The 17,899-nt window shown below is 40.8% G+C and overlaps 1 protein-coding gene across 4 annotated transcripts in view; it reads right to left on the bottom strand.

The window, feature by feature from the left end:
- The window catches only part of LOC133537579 (uncharacterized), a 217,715-nt gene that overhangs the window by 97,340 nt on the left and 102,476 nt on the right, over positions 1–17,899 (bottom strand). For all 4 annotated transcript variants that reach the window (XM_061878720.1, XM_061878723.1, XM_061878721.1 and 1 more), the window contains one exon: positions 13,402–13,546. In XM_061878720.1, the coding sequence (XP_061734704.1) occupies positions 13,402–13,546 (145 nt within the window). The remainder of the gene's footprint in view (positions 1–13,401; positions 13,547–17,899) is intronic.

Genomic DNA, 17,899 nt, shown 5'->3' with positions numbered 1-17,899 from the left:
TCTTTATGAATAACTCTTGAAAGAATGTCCACTAAAAAGTCCTTAATGTATGCTCAGGTTGGCTTTTGTTGACACACGCTTCAGTGAATTAGATGAGCCTTCGATTATCTTGTCGGAAGGTTCTTCTTTGTCGTCCTCTCCGCTTGGAGTCACGTAAGTGGAGCTAATGGATTTGTTTGGATTACATGTGCTTCACATAGAAGACCCATTAAAATGTTTATGTGATATCAATTAGTTTGTGTCCATGGTGCTGCTAGCACAAGAGTAAGCAAGGGTCTGATTTGGAGATGTTTTTTGTTGATATTACAATTTTCCGTATCATGACTTAGAAACCATTCATTATGAACTGTGGTGTGATATTTATATAACGCTTTTTCTCTAGTGACTCAAAGCGCTATACGTAGTGAAACCCAATATCTATGTAAACCAGTGTGAGTGGCACTGGGAGCAGGTGGGTAAAGTGTCTTGGCCAAGGACACAACAGCAGTGACTAGGACGACGGGAGCGGGGATCGAACTTGGAATCCTTAAGTAGCTGGCACGGCCACTCTACCAACCGACCTATACCGTACTGTTAAAAACCGGATTAGAGTTGGGGAAAAAAATGACAATATGTCCAAGGCCCAGCTAGCGCTACATATCATTTTTTATGTTGTTGTTTTTGCTACATGTATTCCATTTAAAAAGAGTTAACTTCTTTTTGCTTGCCACTTTGACTGATAGAAAAAAAAAGGAAAGAAAATGCAATTCACCTTCATGTGACCGTTCTGTACGAAAGGCACCCATCCATCCATCCATCCATCATCCATCATCTTCCGCTTATCCGAGGTCGGGTCGCGGGGGCAACAGCCTAAGCAGGGAAACCCAGACTTCCCTCTCCCCAGCCACTTCGTCTAGCTCTTCCCGGGGGATCCCGAGGCGTTCCCAGGCCAGCCGGGAGACATAGTCTTCCCAACGTGTCCTGGGTCTTCCCCGTGGCCTCCTACCGGTTGGACGTGCCCTAAACACCTCCCTCAGGAGGCGTTCGGGTGGCATCCTGACCAGATGCCCGAACCACCTCATCTGGCTCCTCTCGATGTGGAGGAGCAGCGGCTTTACTTTGAGTTCCTCCCGGATGGCAGAGCTTCTCACCCTATCTCTAAGGGAGAGACCCGCCACACGGCGGAGGAAACTCATTTCGGCCGCTTGTACCCGTGATCTTATCCTTTCGGTCATGACCCAAAGCTCATGACCATAGGTGAGGATGGGAAAGTAGATCGACCGGTAAATTGAGAGCTTTGCCTTCCGGCTCAGCTCCTTCTTCACCACAACGGATCGATACAACGTCCGCATTACTGAAGACGCCGCACCGATCCGCCTGTCGATCTCACGATCCACTCTTCCCCCACTCGTGAACAAGACTCCTAGGTACTTGAACTCCTCCACTTGGGGCAGGGTCTCCTCCCCAACCCGGAGATGGCACTCCACCCTTTTCCGGGCGAGAACCATGGACTCGGACTTGGAGGTGCTGATTCTCATTCCGGTCGGTTCACACTCGGCTGCGAACCGATCCAGCGAGAGCTGAAGATCCCGGTCAGATGAAGCCATCAGGACCACATCATCTGCAAAAAGCAGAGACCTAATCCTGCGGGTACCAAACCGGAACCCCTCAACGCCTTGACTGCGCCTAGAAATTCTGTCCATAAAAGTTATGAACAGAATCGGGGACAAAGGACAGCCTTGGCGGAGTCCAACCCTCACTGGAACCCATGACACACAAAAATTACAAAATGGCTCCGGCAATTGAGCAGGTAAAAAGGTAGCAGCAGGGCCGTGATGGAGGCGGGATGACACCTGTGCGGAAACGGACTGCACAAAGTTGCTAGGATCTGTGTAAGAAGGCAAAAGCGGTTAAATGTTGCATTTTCTGTGTTTTTAAAGTTGAGATTGTTAGAACAGTATCGACTATAGTCCCTTTTAAGGCGGTCATTTTTGCCAATTTTGTATTAAAAGCACCAATAACGGGCAAAAGGTACAAAATCAATCAATCAATCAATCAATCAATCAATGTTTACTTATATAGCCCTAAATCACTAGTGTCTCAAAGGGCTGCACAAACCACCACGACATCCTCGGTAGGCCCACATAAGGGCAAGGAAAACTCACACCCAGTGGGACGTCGGTGACAATGATGACTATGAGAACCTTGGAGAGGAGGAAAGCAATGATGTCGAGCGGGTCTAACATGATACTGTGAAAGTTCAATCCACAATGGATCCAACACAGTCGCGAGAGTCCAGTCCAAAGCGGATCCAACACAGCAGCGAGAGTCTCGTTCACAGCGGAGCCAGCAGGAAACCATCCCAAGCGGAGGCGGATCAGCAGCGCAGAGATGTCCCCAGCTGATACATAGGCAAGCAGTACATGGCCACCGGATCGGACCGGACCCCCTCCACAAGGGAGAGTGGGACGTAGAAGAAAAAGAAAAGAAACGGCAGATCAACTGGTCTAAAAAGGGAGTCTATTTAAAGGCTAGAGTATACAAATGAGTTTTAAGGTGAGACTTAAATGCTTCTACTGAGGTGGCATCTCGAACTGTTACCGGGAGGGCATTCCAGAGTACTGGAGCCCGAACGGAAAACGCTCTATAGCCCGCAGACTTTTTTTGGGCTTTGGAAATCACTAACAAGCCGGAGTCCTTTGAACGCAGATTTCTTGCCGGGACATATGGTACAATACAATCGGCAAGATAGGATGGAGCTAGACCGTGTAGTATTTTATACGTAAGTAGTAAAACCTTAAAGTCACATCTTAAGTGCACAGGAAGCCAGTGCAGGTGAGCCAGTACAGGCGTAATGTGATCAAACTTTCTTAAAATGAACCCTACGTTTTGTTTTGACGCGAAAACAATCCCTGTATAATGAATATAAGGATTTACGGCGGGCCCAGTTTGACCCTTGAACAGATTATTTCCACAATTTCCGATTTGGCCTTATAGGTTCCACTGTACTTTTAAGTGCAATAATGCGCCCTGCATGTGTAGTGAGGATTCCTACTGTCCGCCTGGCTTTGAACTCATCACGGCTTCTTTGCGCCGGCTTTAGCTTTCCCGTTGGGTCCTGCTCTGATGTGGGTCATCTCCACATCTGTCAGGGAGTGTAAACAATAAAGTTTGTCAGAAGCGGAGTAGAAGACCACTCCGTTTATCTTGTATTTGTATTTACTTTAATATTTTGTCCACAATATGACAATACAGCGATTATGTGCAACACTTGTTTATTGATATTGTACCACAAGTAAGGCTGCAGCTATGGATTATTTTAGTAATAAAAAAAATAATTGATTAGTTGGTTTGCTTAATTGAGTATTCGGATAAAAAATACTTCATTGTACCATATGTGCCGGCAAGAAATCTGTGTGGTGGTCCGGTGGCCATGGATGAAGTGCTGACTGTTCAGAGTCGGGACCCGGGTGGACCGCTCGCCTGTGGATCGGTTGGGAACATCTCTGCGCTGCTGACCCGTCTCCGCTTGGGATGGTCTCATGCTGGCCCCACTATGGACTGGACTCTCACAATTAATTAAACAAGGCGACACGGTAAAGAATCTGGGTATTATCTTCGACCCAACTCTCTCCTTTGAGGCATACATTAAAAGCGTTACTAAAACGGCCTTCTTTCATCTCCGTAATATCGCTAAAATTCGCTCCATTCTGTCCACTAAAGACGCTGAGATCATTATCCATGCGTTTGTTACGTCTCGCTTCGATTACTGTAACGTATTATTTTCGGGTCTCCCCATGTCTAGCATTAAAAGATTACAGTTGGTACAAAATGCGGCTGCTAGACTTTTGACAAGAACAAGAAAGTTTGATCACATTACGCCTGTACTGGCTCACCTGCACTGGCTTCCTGTGCACTTAAGATGTGACTTTAAGGTTTTACTACTTACGTATAAAATACTACACGGTCTAGCTCCATCCTATCTTGCCGATTGTATTGTACCATATGTCCCGGCAAGAAATCTGCGTTCAAAGGACTCCGGCTTATTAGTGATTCCCAAAGCCCAAAAAAAGTCTGCGGGCTATAGAGCGTTTTCCGTTCGGGCTCCAGTACTCTGGAATGCCCTCCCGGTAACAGTTCGCGATGCCACCTTAGTAGAAACATTTAAGTCTCACCTTAAAACTCATTTGTATACTCTAGCCTTTAAATAGACTCCCTTTTTAGACCAGTTGATCTGCAGTTTCTTTTCTTTTTCTTCTATGTCCCACTCTCCCTTGTGGAGGGGGTCCGGTCCGATCCGGTGGCCATGTACTGCTCGCCTGTGTATCGGCTGGGGACTTCTCTGCGCTGCTGATCCGCCTCCGCTTGGGATGGTTTCCTGATGGCTCCGCTGTGAACGGGACTCTCGCTGCTGTGTTGGATCCGCTTTGGACTGGACTCTCGCGACTGTGTTGGATCCATTGTGGATTGAACTTTCACAGTATCATGTTAGACCCGCTCGACATCCATTGCTTTCCTCCTCTCCAAGGTTCTCATAGTCATCATTGTCACCGACGTCCCACTTGGTGTGAGTTTTCCTTGCCCTTATGTGGGCCTACCGAGGATGTCGTGGTGGTTTGTGCAGCCCTTTGAGACACTAGTGATTTAGGGCTATATAAGTAAACATTGATTGATTGATTGATATTATGTTAGATCCACTATGGACTGGACTTTCACAATATTATGTCAGACCCACTCCACGTCCATTTCATCCGGTCTCCCACAGGGGTTATCTACATGTGCGGTCCTCTCCAAGCTTTCTCATTGTCATTCTCATTGACGTCCCACTGGGCTGTGAGTTTTTCTTTGCCCTTATGTCGGCACTGAACCGCGGATTTCGTTGTGGCTTGTGCAGCCCTTTGAGACACTTGTGATTTAGGGCTATACAAATAAACATAAATTGATTGATTGATTGACCATCGCCTCAAACCAGATTTTTCTGATTGCCATAACCTTCATTCTACTTTTCTAATAAATGCATAAAATCAACATTACAATTGCACTTTTAACGTGTGCATTTATTAAAAATATAATTTTAAACTATTTGCTGTTCGCCACCACACAGATCACGTCACAGACGTGTGTTACGTTTTTTAACAACCTTACAAAAACTATGTCTGCATATTAAAAGTTCCGAGCACTCCGAATTTTAAAATGTTTTATTAGTGACACTTGTTCAACGATTAAACCAATAAACATAATTTAAATCTAAGCTTTTTTATTATCAAATTATATATATATATATATATATATATATATATATATATATATATATATATATGTGTGTGTGTGTGTTATTATTGCGATAATGGCGCGTAGCAGCTGTTGGCATGATACCAGGATGCAGAGGGGGCAAGTGACCCGAAGGCAGAAAGTTGTTTAATCAGGTAATAGGCAGAAGAAAACCTTGGAAAACAAGAGAACACTGTGACATACAGAAGATAATTAACCAGCCCTGGAGGAGGGTACAAGGTGGAACTAAATAGAACCAATTAACAATGTGACACAGGTGCTGCAAAAAGACCGAGCAGGAAAGACTACCAACTCAGGAGCACTAGGACAGGCAATGATACCAAATAGACAGGGAAATGAACAACAAAGTCCAAACTGTCATGTGGAATTATGACAATTCTTAATGTACGCTTGATGACAAACGATGCCCCTTTGTCAAAAATCAATTAAAAGCCCTTTATTTTCAATTAAATTGCGATTGATTTGCTGAATTGGAACAAGACACAAAAGTTGAAAGAAATGCAATAGACAAAATTATTAGCCACGGATAAACACTTAAAATGATGTATTTTGGTAGTTTCTAATAAATCTCTTTGCAGAGATCCGTGGATTGTTTACACATCGAACAATTTTCTTCTCCAAAGTTCTAAAAATGTTGTATTTTTGACCATGCCTAGGTATATTTTTGACACAAGTACTTTGCAATAATGAGGCACAAATGAGTATATTAGTATATTCAGGCAATATATATTTCTCCCTAGGAGGAGCATTTATCTTCAATCTGAGGTCCCGACTGATTTCTTCACTTTTTGGCATAATGATATCACTTCTTAACCAGTGTTTGGAAAATGACTTTTAAAAAGTAATTCATAAAATACACTGTGGGGGGAGGTGTAGCCAGCGCTGCCTGTAGGAGTAAAAGTCACCGCCGCTGTCTGTGGTGCTGAGGATGAGCGCCATCAGGCAGGGGCGGGTCATGTGCTGACGAGGAGACACAGTTGGCAGGTGACTAGATTTCACAGGTGGTACTTGTGAATCTAATCATCTGTTGTCTTTAAGAGTGAGCGGCCGAGGCAGGAGGAAGAAGAAGTTTGGAGAGGGACTTGTTTTTAACAAGTGTCTCTACTGGCCCCCAGAACTATCCTTCGGCAGCACCTATTTGTATGAACTTACTATCTTACTATCCTCATTTTCTACATTGTCAAAAATGATCATGAGTAATACCTTACAAAGACATTTTGCTTGATGGCAGCCATATTTTTCAACCAATCTTGCCCAAATGTTGCACATTTGTGGTAATCACCTCCCTAGGTGTATGTACCAAAGTTCATCCTGAGCTGGCAAAAAACAGTTGGTGTTTTATAAAACGCACCGAGCTGTGTGAGAAATTTTAGGGCTTACCCTCTTATGGGAATTAAATAATGTGTCACAAAATAATAACACAAGCCACAATTTAAAACTGCATATTTTGCCATTTTTTTTGCAACAGTGAGCTCAGACACCGTAAAACAGTATACTGTTTACTGCTAGGCTTGTTCCCCTGGGATGCAGACGGATCATTCCAGACAGGACGTGCAGGTAGGAACATGGTTTATTTGTCGAAAGTCAAACAAGCACCAAAAACTGAAAACAAGCCAGAAGAAAAATGTGCCGATCGCACTCGAAGCAAAAGCTAACACTTAGTATAGGCAAGAAGACAAGGAATACTCACGTAACTGTAGCAAAAGCAAACAATGGAGCCAAACTGACTGTCCGGCCAAGGCAGGCTTAAATAATGCCTCTGATTAGTGCTCGGAAAACAGGTGAGCGTCCCGAACACCAATCAGAGGCAGGTGAAAATGATAAGTAACCGTGGTAACTGAAACAAACTCAAGGGTGCACAAAACAGGAACTAAGGGAGTTCAAAACTAACACAACATAACAAAACATGATCCGGGCCACGGATCATGACAGTCATTACCGTTTAGTGATAGTCTTGTTAATCCAATATATGACAATTTTGACTTTTACATAAGGAGACGCCATGTTTTTAACAAGTAACGCTATTGGCCGCCAGAACTATCCTTCGGCAACACCTCTTTTTACATGTGGAAATACACAAATGTGCTAATTAACAAGGTTTAACATGAACCTTACCATCCTCATTTACCATCCTCATTTTCAACATTGTCAGACATAATCATGAGCTTTGCATTGCATCGGAGTGCTTGCTTTTGTTTTCTCTATGCACAGCATAAGCAAGCTCGAGCTACAATCTGTAAATGACATTTGTGGTACCCCCTTTGGGTCGTGCTAAAAAAAAATGGCAACATATCCAGGGAAAAAAGGAATACAGATATCCTCAAAGTTTCAATAAAATTAGAGAAATGCTGAATGACTAATTGACAATTCAATCAATCAATCAATGTTTACTTATATAGCCCTAAATCACTAGTGTCTCAAAGGGCTGCACAAACCACCACGACATCCTCGGTAGGCCCACATAAGGGCAAGGAAAACTCACACCCAGTGGGACATCGGTGACAATAATGACCCAGTGGGACGTCGGTGACAATGATGACTATGAGAACCTTGGAGAGGAGGAAAGCGATGGATGTCGAGCGGGTCTAACATGATACTGTGAAAGTTCAATCCACAATGGATCCAACACAGTCGCGAGAGTCCAGTCCAAAGCGGATCCAACACAGCAGCGAGAGTCCCGTTCACAGCGGAGCCAGCAGGAAACCATCCCAAGCGGAGGCGGATCAGCAGCGCAGAGATGTCCCCAGCCTGTGGCCATGCAAATACATTTTTGCTTCATGGCAGCCATATTTTTCAATCGATATTGCTGAAATTTTGCACACTTGTGGTAATCACCTGCCTAGGTGTATGTACCAAATTTCATCATGAGCTGGCAAAAAACGCTAACGTTACAGTTGGTTTTATCAATCAATCAATCAATCAATCAATCAATCAATCAATCAATCATCCATCCATCCATCCATCCATTTTCTACCGCTTATTCCTTTTCGGGGTCGCGGGGGGCGCTGGCGCCTATCTCAGCTACAATCGGGCGGAAGGTGGGGTACACCCTGGACAAGTCGCCACCTCATCACAGGGCCAACACAGATAGACAGACAACATTCACACTCACATTCACACACTAGGGCCAATTTTTAGTTTTGCCAATCAACCTATCCCCAGGTGCATGTCTTTGGAAGTGGGAGGAAGCCGGAGTACCCGGAGGGAACCCACGCATTCACGGGGAGAACATGCAAACTCCACACAGAAAGATCCCGAGCCTGGATTTGAACCCAGGACTGCAGGACCTTCGTATTGTGAGGCAGACGCACTAACCCCTCAATGTTAATTTGTATGGCCCTAAATCACAAGTGTCTCAAAGGGCTGCACAAGCCACAATGTTTTATAAAATGCATCGAGCTGTGTGAGAAATTTTAGGGCTAGCCCTCTTATGGGGATTAAATAATGTGTCAGAAAATAATAGCACAAGCCACAATCAGGTTTTGCCCATTTTTTTTGCAACGGTGAGCTCACAGATAACGTCCAAATTGTCCTTGTTTTCTCACATTGGTATACATAAAAATAAAACCCCACTGAGAGTAGGTTCTGTAAAGGGGTCGATTTCACAGGAATTAGACACCCACAAGTCCATTGTTATGTATAGAATTTTGCACATCCCCGCATTTTTGTGTGAGAAAAATGAAAAGGTTTCTCGGGAAAAAAGAGAGGACATTTTTCCCTTTTAAAAAGCTGACAACGGCCTTCTGACGTTGTGAATAATGCAAGAGCAGATGGCATTTGGAGAAGTTCAACTAGCGGAGGTGAGGGCGTGAAGTGTTAATGCATGAACGCCCTCGGATGCCACGGCGTAGCAAAAGGCAGATGTTCCGTCTCTAGTCTGTGGCCTCCTGTGTTTTCCCCCGGGGAGGAGAACGCGGGCTGCTCTGCATTTTGCACATGGAAGCGTATTCGTACACTAAAGACACACTAATTGGCATTTGGGCATGTCAAGTGATGGAGTTTGCAGAATAGCGTTTAGCGGTTAGAAGTTGGGGACATGTCAGGGAAATGGAAGACGTAGAACAAGACAGATTCCACTGATGTGAGAGACATTGCGGGAGGATAGTGTATGGACAACTTACATAGACATTAGGGAGGGTATGGCAAAGGGTGAGGACACTGTTAGCCAATATCAAAGGACATAAAAACATTAAAAGGACACTGGTGCGAAAATAGAGTGGGACATACCCAGCTTTTGTCGGGGACATATGAAGAGAACACAACATGGGAGGACACTGAGCGAGGGACATAAGAATTGCACTTCTCCCGTCCAAAGGCAAAACCTAGTAACTCACTTCTAGCTGATTTTGGGAAAACAAAGGAAAACCAATCTATCTTGATGCTGTCTTACAAAGATCTACAAAGTCATCAAACGTATAGATGTTTTCTTGAGCTTTCATTTTCTTGCCGATTGAGCCATGGATTGAATCTGCTCTCATGAACGTGTGCCCTTTCTCCAGATATTTAATCACAATCTCGGGTGGGCCCCATTCTGCGTTTCCACATTGGGCAGGAGCCGTGTACAGCGTACAGTTTTTATTTTGACCTCCACAGTTATCTGCCCAAAAGAGTATGCAAGGGGAAGAATCAAGAACAACACATTAATGAAGTTGCTTGCAACAAATATCCCCTCGTGCCATAATATCACATAATCAGGTTGACCGTCGGCCCCCATTCGTGCAAATGTCTCAAAGACAATAAGGCGACTGACAAAGAAGCTCCGATTGGTCCCTTGAGATACTAGGTTTTCTGTTGTATCCACGCGGTTATGTGGTAGTTGCTAGGTCCTGCCATGCGCGTAACAGCTTACTTACGGAACAAATTACAATATCGCATACACTAATGTAAAGCATATCATCTAGGAACTCCAAAATTATTATCAGCTCAGTTTTGACCAAAATTGAGTTACTGGGTTTTGACGGGAGACTTGTACTGTACACCAGCATGTCAAACCACAACCCTAAAGTAGTCTCCATCAAAAGTTTACATTTACTTTTAAAGAACATAATGTCACGGCTGTCTTGAGTTTCCAATAATTTCTCCAACTCTTATTTTTTTGTGATAGACTGATTGGAGCACATACTTGTTGGTCACAAAAAAAATTCATGAAGTTTGGTATTTTTATGAATTCATTATGGGCCTACTGAAAATGTGAGCAAATCTGCTGGGTTAAAAGTATACATACAGCAATGTTAATATTTGGTTACAAGTTTCACTGCCATAAGGCAATTTTGGTAGCTATCCACAAACTTCTGGTAAGCTTCTGGTTGAGTTTTTGACCACTCCTCTTGACAAAATTGGTGCAGTTCAGCTAAATTTGTTGGTTTTCTGACATGGACTTCTTTCATCAGCATTGTCCACACGTTTAAGTCATGACTTTGCGAAGGCCATTCTAAAACCTTAATTCTAGTCTGATTTAGCCATTCCTTTACCACTTCTGATGTGTGTTTGGGGTCATTGTCCTTTTGGAACACACAACTGCGCCCAAGAGCCAACCTCCGGGCTGATGATTTTAGGTTGTCCTGAAGATTTTGGAGGTAATCCTCCTTTTTCATTGTCCCATTTACGCTATGTAAAGCACCAGTTCCATTGGCAGCAAAACAGGCCCATAGAATTATACTACCACCACCATGCTTGACGGTAGGTTTGGTGTTCGTGGGATTAAAGGCCTCACCTTTTCTACTCCAAACATATTGCTGGGTATTGTGGCCAAACAGCTCAATTTTTTGTTTAATCTGACATCACATGGACAAAGATGAGACCTTCTGGAGGAAAGTTATTTGGTCAAATCAGGCTCGAAATAAGGTTTTAGAATGGCGTGTGGACAATGCTGAAGAAATAAGTCCATGTCAGAAAACCAACACATTTTTTGCTAAACTGCACCAATTTTGTCAGGAGGAGTGGTCAAAAATTCAACCAGAAGCTTGCCAGGAGCTTGTGGATGGCTACCAAAAGCGCCTTATTTCAGTGAAACTTGCCAAGGGACATGAAACCAAATATTAAAATTGCAGTATGTATACTTTTGACCCAGCAGATTTGCTCACATTTTCAGTAGACCCATAATGAATTCATAAAATAACCATACTTCATGTATGGGCTCCAATATAAGTACTTTTAAATTAATGTTCAGCATTTAATTATAGGAGACAATCCAAACAACCTTCCCGAGTCACGGTGCACAAAAAAAATTGCAACTAACACGAAGGTCAACACACACGGTCACACATAACACAAGTTGCTCACTAAACATTGTGGATATTATGATAAACGTCCAAGCACCATAAAAATATTCAACATTGCACCCATTTAAATCCATTAGAGTGCATAATGGCAAAAAATTAAATACTCTCTCTACATGTATCCATCTTCGGTGGATTTTAGCTGCTTGATATTTTAGATTGATTACAAAACTTTATGAAGGTTGTCACGGAAGTAAACAAGGTAGGAGTCAAAGTTTTGCATACTCTTAATAACCAAAGACATGCACCTGGGGATAGGTTGATTGGCAACACTAAATCGGCCCTAGTGTGTGAATGTGAGTGTGAATGTTGTCTGTCTATCTGTGTTGGCCCTGCGATGAGGTGGCGACTTGTCTAGGGTGTACCCTGCCTTCCGCCCGATTGTAGCTGAGATAGGCGCCAGCGCCCCCCGCGATCCCGAAAGGGAATAAGCGGTAGAAAATGGATGGATGGATGGATGGATGGATGAATTATATATCCGTTATATTAATCATATCCATATAATATAATATGTACACACACACACATACAAACATATAGACACACACTATGTATGTATATATATATATATATATATATATATATATATATATATATATATATATATATATACTTGATATATATATACATATATACACATATACAGTATACATGCATATATATATACATACACTATATTGCTATATTGCTACACTATATATATATATGTATGTAGATATATATATATATATATATATATATATATATATATATATATATATATATATATATATATATATATACGGAGCGGAGCAGCTTGTTAAGACTTTAGCATAGGCGGCCACTTCATATGTTCGTGTGTAACTCGTTCGGTACTGCTCTGCACCGAACCGGAACCCCCGTACCGAAACAGTTCAATACAAATACACGTACCGTTACACCCCTACTATCTATACATATATATATATATATATATATATATATATATATATATATATATATATATATATATATATATATATATAAAAATATATATATATATATATATACTGTATATTGCCAAAAGGTAATTGGCCACCCATCTACAGTAAATGATGAGAATCAGGTGTCCTAATCACTTGACCTGGTGTATAAAATCAAGCACTGAGGCATGGAGACTGTTTCTACAAACATTTGTGAAACGATGGGCCGCTCTCAGTGATTTCCAGCGTGGAACTGTCATAGGATGCCACCTGTGCAGCAAATCTAGTCGTGAAATTTCCTTGCTCCTAAATATTCCAAAGTCAACTTTATTACAAGAAAAGTGAAGAGTTTGGGAACAACAGCAATTCAGCCACGAAGTGGTAGGCCACGTAAACTGACAGAGAGGGGTCAGCAGATGCCGAAGCGCATTGTGCAAAGACTTTCTGCACAGTCAGTTGCTAAGGAGCTCCAGATTTCATGTGACCTTCCAATTAGCCCACGTACAGTACGCAGAGAGCTTCATGGAATGGGTTTCCATGGCCGAGCAGCTGCGTCTAAGGTACTATACCACCTCTGAAAAGTACAGAGCCTTTTTGTGCATTTTTGAAACAATCCGCATTTTCATGTTCGTTCGTTCCTGCTTGAGGAGTCCGATTTTCCAACAGTCTGAGAGTCCCTAAATGTGACGTGACTGGTGGTCTTTCTGTGTTAGTTAGTACCAACTGGGTTTAATAGTTAAAATAGTATTGTTTTCAGTCATGTACAATTAAATTATTGCTACTTTTGGTGGTAATCTAACACCCTAAGTAAAAATATTTACAGCAACGCATCTTATGATCTCTGGTCTCAAGTGCAGATGGCAATGTACATTGTGTGCTCCACCCTATTTGCAGAAGCTTGGCCCACTTACCTTTGGCAACTTTGCCATTCCTCTTTGCAGCACCTCTCAAGTTCTATCAGGTTGGATGGGACGGGTTGGTTTTCATCCAGGATGTCTCTGTATATTGCTGCAGTCATATTTCCCTCTATCCTGACCAGTCCTCCAGTTCCTGCCGCTAAAAAACAACAGTAGTAAGCAAAGGTTGTGATTAATTTTGTACTTGAAATTTTTACTTTTTATTTTATATACATTTGCTGAATTAAAAATAAAACAATAAAAATTGTATTCTCTGCTTAATTTTGAAGACAAAAATGTATCATTTACTTAATTATAATTTTTTATTTAATTATTCATTATTCCATTTTCGCATGCACTGTATATTATCCTTAATTGTTTATTTCTTCATTGAACTGTTATTAATGTATTTCTATATTATTCTAATGTTTTTGGGTTTGTTTTTTTTAATGTTCATAAGTAAGAATTAGGGTTGTATCTAAACCGGTCCAAATAAAGTACTAATGTATCAAATATGGTACTGTACTGCATCTGAAAAATATTGTTTTCCATTTTTTTTGTTTTTTTTTTACAGGCATGACGGTCACGTCGTGACATTGCTGGTTTTACGAGCAGAGGAGCATGTTCGGCAATGCACACGCACTGACTACTTACAAGCAGACACGGTGTATTAAAAACTAACAATAAAGGTGAGGCTATAACAGGGCCCTCAGGAAGAGGTGCTTTAAGACAGTGGTTCTCAAATGCGGGTACTTGAAGGTATGCCAAGGGGTACGTGAGATTTTTTGAAACTATTCTAAAAATAGCAACAATTCAAAAATCCTTTATAAATATATTTATAGAATAATACTTCAAGAAAATATGAACGTAAGTTACTGAACTGAGAAAAGAAATACAACACTGCAATAATATTCAGTGTTGACAGCTAGATTTTTTGTGGACATGTTCCATAAATATTGGTGTTAAAGATTTATTGTTTTGTAAAGAAATGTTTAGAATTAAGTTTATGAATCCAGATGGATCTCTATTACAATCCCCAAAGAGGACACTTTAAGTTGATGATGACTTCTATGTGTAGAAATCTTTATTTATAATTTAATCACTTGTTTGTTTTTCAACAAGTTTTGAGTTTTTTGGATCTTTTTTTCCAAATAGTTCAAGAAAGACCACTAAAAATTTGCAATATTTTGCACTGTTACACAATTTAATAAATCAGAAACTGATGACATAGTGCTGTATTTTACTTCTTTATTTCTTTTTTTCAACCAAAAATGCTTTGCTCTGATTAGGGGTTACTTGAATTAAAACATTTTTTTACAGGGGGTACATCACTGAAAAAAAGTTGAGAACCACTGCTTTAAAACATGGCTGTAGTTAGCCAGCAGCTAACACCCATCTGCAGTCGGCAGTGTATTAGCTACTTCTAAATCACAAATCCTCACCTCAATGGTGACAAATAAAGTACGTTTCGTTCAAGTATCATCCGTGCAGGACGAGGAATAGCTAAACATGCTTTACTACACACCGTAGGAAAATACGATAGCTCACCGCTATCAGCAAGCTAGCGCTCCTGAATGTAAACAAATGCCATGGGTGGATCTACACCTGATATCCACTGTAATGATACCAAGTAAAAGAGGGTATCTAGTCGATACTACAATGAATACATCGATATTTTTTAGCGTCACAAAATATTTTTTCTTTTTTTCAAAATTCATATTATAATTATAACCTCAAGGAAATATGTCCCTGGACACATGAGGCCTTTGAATATGACCAATGTATGATCCTGGAACTACTTGGTATTGGATCGATACCAAAATTTGAGGTATCATACCAAAAAAATGTAAAGTATCCAAACAACAGAAGAATAAGTGATTATTAAATTTTAACAGAAGTGTCGATAGAACATGTTGAAACAGAAAATAACCAGATATTAGCAGTAAATGAACAAGTAGATTAATAGTTAATTTTCTACCGCTTGTCCCTCATAACTTTGACAAAATAAAATAATGAAAAATGACACAATATGTTACTGCAATTAGGAGCCTTTGTTTGCTTGCTTACTAATAAAAGACAAGTTGTCTGGTATGTTCACTATTTTATTTAAGGACAAATGTGCAATAAGAAACATATGTTTAATGTACCCTAAGGTTTTTTGTTAAAATAAAGCAAATAATGCTATTTCTTGTGGTCCCCTTTATTTAGGAAACTATTGAACAGTATCAAAATACATTTTGGTATTGAGACAACCCTAGTGAGAATTGCTAAAGTTGCACTTTTCCTGAAGGCAAGCTTTCCCTCATAATGCAATTCACCAAAAGTGCTGGGTATATCTCTGTCTTTATATCACTAATAATATATATATATATATATCAATCAATCAATCAATCAATGTTTACTTATATAGCCCTAAATCACTAGTGTCTCAAAGGGCTGCACAAACCACCACGACATCCTCGGTAGGCCCACATAAGGGCAAGGAAAACTCACACCCAGTGGGACATCGGTGACAATAATGACTATGAGAACCTTGGAGAGGAGGAAAGCAATGGATGTCGAGCGGGTCTAACATGATACTGTGAAAGTTCAATCCACAATGGATCCAACATATATATATATACATATATATATATATATATATATATATATATATATATATATATATATATATATATATATATATATATATATATATATATATATATATATATATATATATATATATATACCTACAAATATATAATTGTATATTTGTTGTGGGCTTCACGGTGGCAGAGGGGTTAGTGCGTCTGCCTCACAATACGAAGTTCCTGCAGTCCTGGGTTCAAATCCAGGCTCAGGATCTTTCTGTGTGGAGTTTGCATGTTCTCCCCGTGAATGCGTGGGTTCCCTCCGGGTACTCCGGCTTCCTCCCACTTCCAAAGACATGCACCTGGGGATAGGTTGATTGGCAACACTAAATTGGCCCTAGTGTGTGAATGTGAGTGTGAATGTTGTTTGTCTATCTGTGTTGTCCAGGTTGTACCCTGCCTTCCGCCCGATTGTAGCTGAGATAGGCGCCAGCGCCCCCCGCGACCACAAAAAGGGATTAAGCGGTAGCGGTAGAAAATGGATGGATGGATGGATATTTGTTGTATATATTTATCAAATATATAATTATATATATATATATATATATATATAACCATATGCATATATATATTACAATTATATTTTTGTAGTTAGCAGAGCCAATAGCACAATGACTTTGCATAATATATTTATTGAAAGTGAGACGTCATCGGTCTTGCAAATCAGATGATAAAATACGGAGAAATCCTACAGAAAAAGGCACAATTTCCTAGCCCTGAAAGAGTGACATGGCCTAGCAGGTGCTTTCTGAAGCAAGGCACTGCTACTGTGGCCAGGAAGTGCTAAAACAATATCAAAAGCGGCTGACAGACTTTTAAAAACCAAAAAGAAAATAAAGAGGACTTTAACAAACAAAATAACTTCCTGAAAATTGTTAAGCTTCTTGGCCCAAATGAGATCTTCCACTGGTGTCTTTTTGAAAACAAAGCAGCCAACTAGAAAACAAAATAATTTTCTCCAATAACCAGATGGCTGCACAGCTGCTCATCACATAGCTTTAAATTAAAAACTATATTTTCACTAGTGAGCTTCAATCACACCCTCCCTTCACCTGTACACCTAAATTACATTTTAAAAAAAACAAAAAAACCTTACGCCACCTTATGTTTTTTTAGTTATCATTCCAAAATGTATTTTATATTTAATATAGAGTAGTGATTTAACTGTGCAATTAATGTGGTTCATACAACGTACTATGATAAACACCACATCTCTTTCCAATTTTTGCATATTTCCAGTATGACTGATCTGATAATATGGTCAAAATACAGAAGTGTTACTACTGTGATGTAGTATCTACGGAAGTTGACGAATATATTTAGTTAAAGTACCAATGATATTCACACACACACTAGGGGTTGTGAAATTTTCGTTCACCCCCTGGGAGGTGAGGGGAGCAGTGAAGTGTGAAGTGAAGTGACTTATATTTATATGGCGCTTTTTCTCAAAGCACTTTACATAGTGAAACCCAATATCTAAATTACATTTAAACCAGTGTGGGTGGGTTAAGTGTGTTGCCAAAGGACACAACGACAGTGACTAGGATGGCGGAAGCGGGGATCGAACCAGGAACCCTGAAGTTGCTGGCATGGTCACTCTACCAACCAAGCTATACCGCCCCATTGAACAACAGCTGTAGCTGCGCCCGGGAATCATTTTGATGATTTAACCCCTAATTCCAACCTTTGATCCTGAGTGCCCAGCAGGGAGGGAATGGGTCCCATTTTTATAGTCTTTGCTATGACTCGGCCGGGGTTTGAACTCAAGACCCACTGATGTCAGGGCGGACACTCTAACCACTAGGTCACAGAGCAGGTGGAATGTTGAAAAAGACTGACTGAATTTGAAGCATTTTGTGATGTTTACTGTCACACCTGGG

This window comes from Nerophis ophidion, linkage group LG18 (assembly GCF_033978795.1).
Source record: "Nerophis ophidion isolate RoL-2023_Sa linkage group LG18, RoL_Noph_v1.0, whole genome shotgun sequence".
Classification (NCBI taxonomy): Eukaryota; Metazoa; Chordata; class Actinopteri; order Syngnathiformes; family Syngnathidae; genus Nerophis; species Nerophis ophidion.
This window is presented reverse-complemented; position numbering and strand designations above follow the sequence as displayed.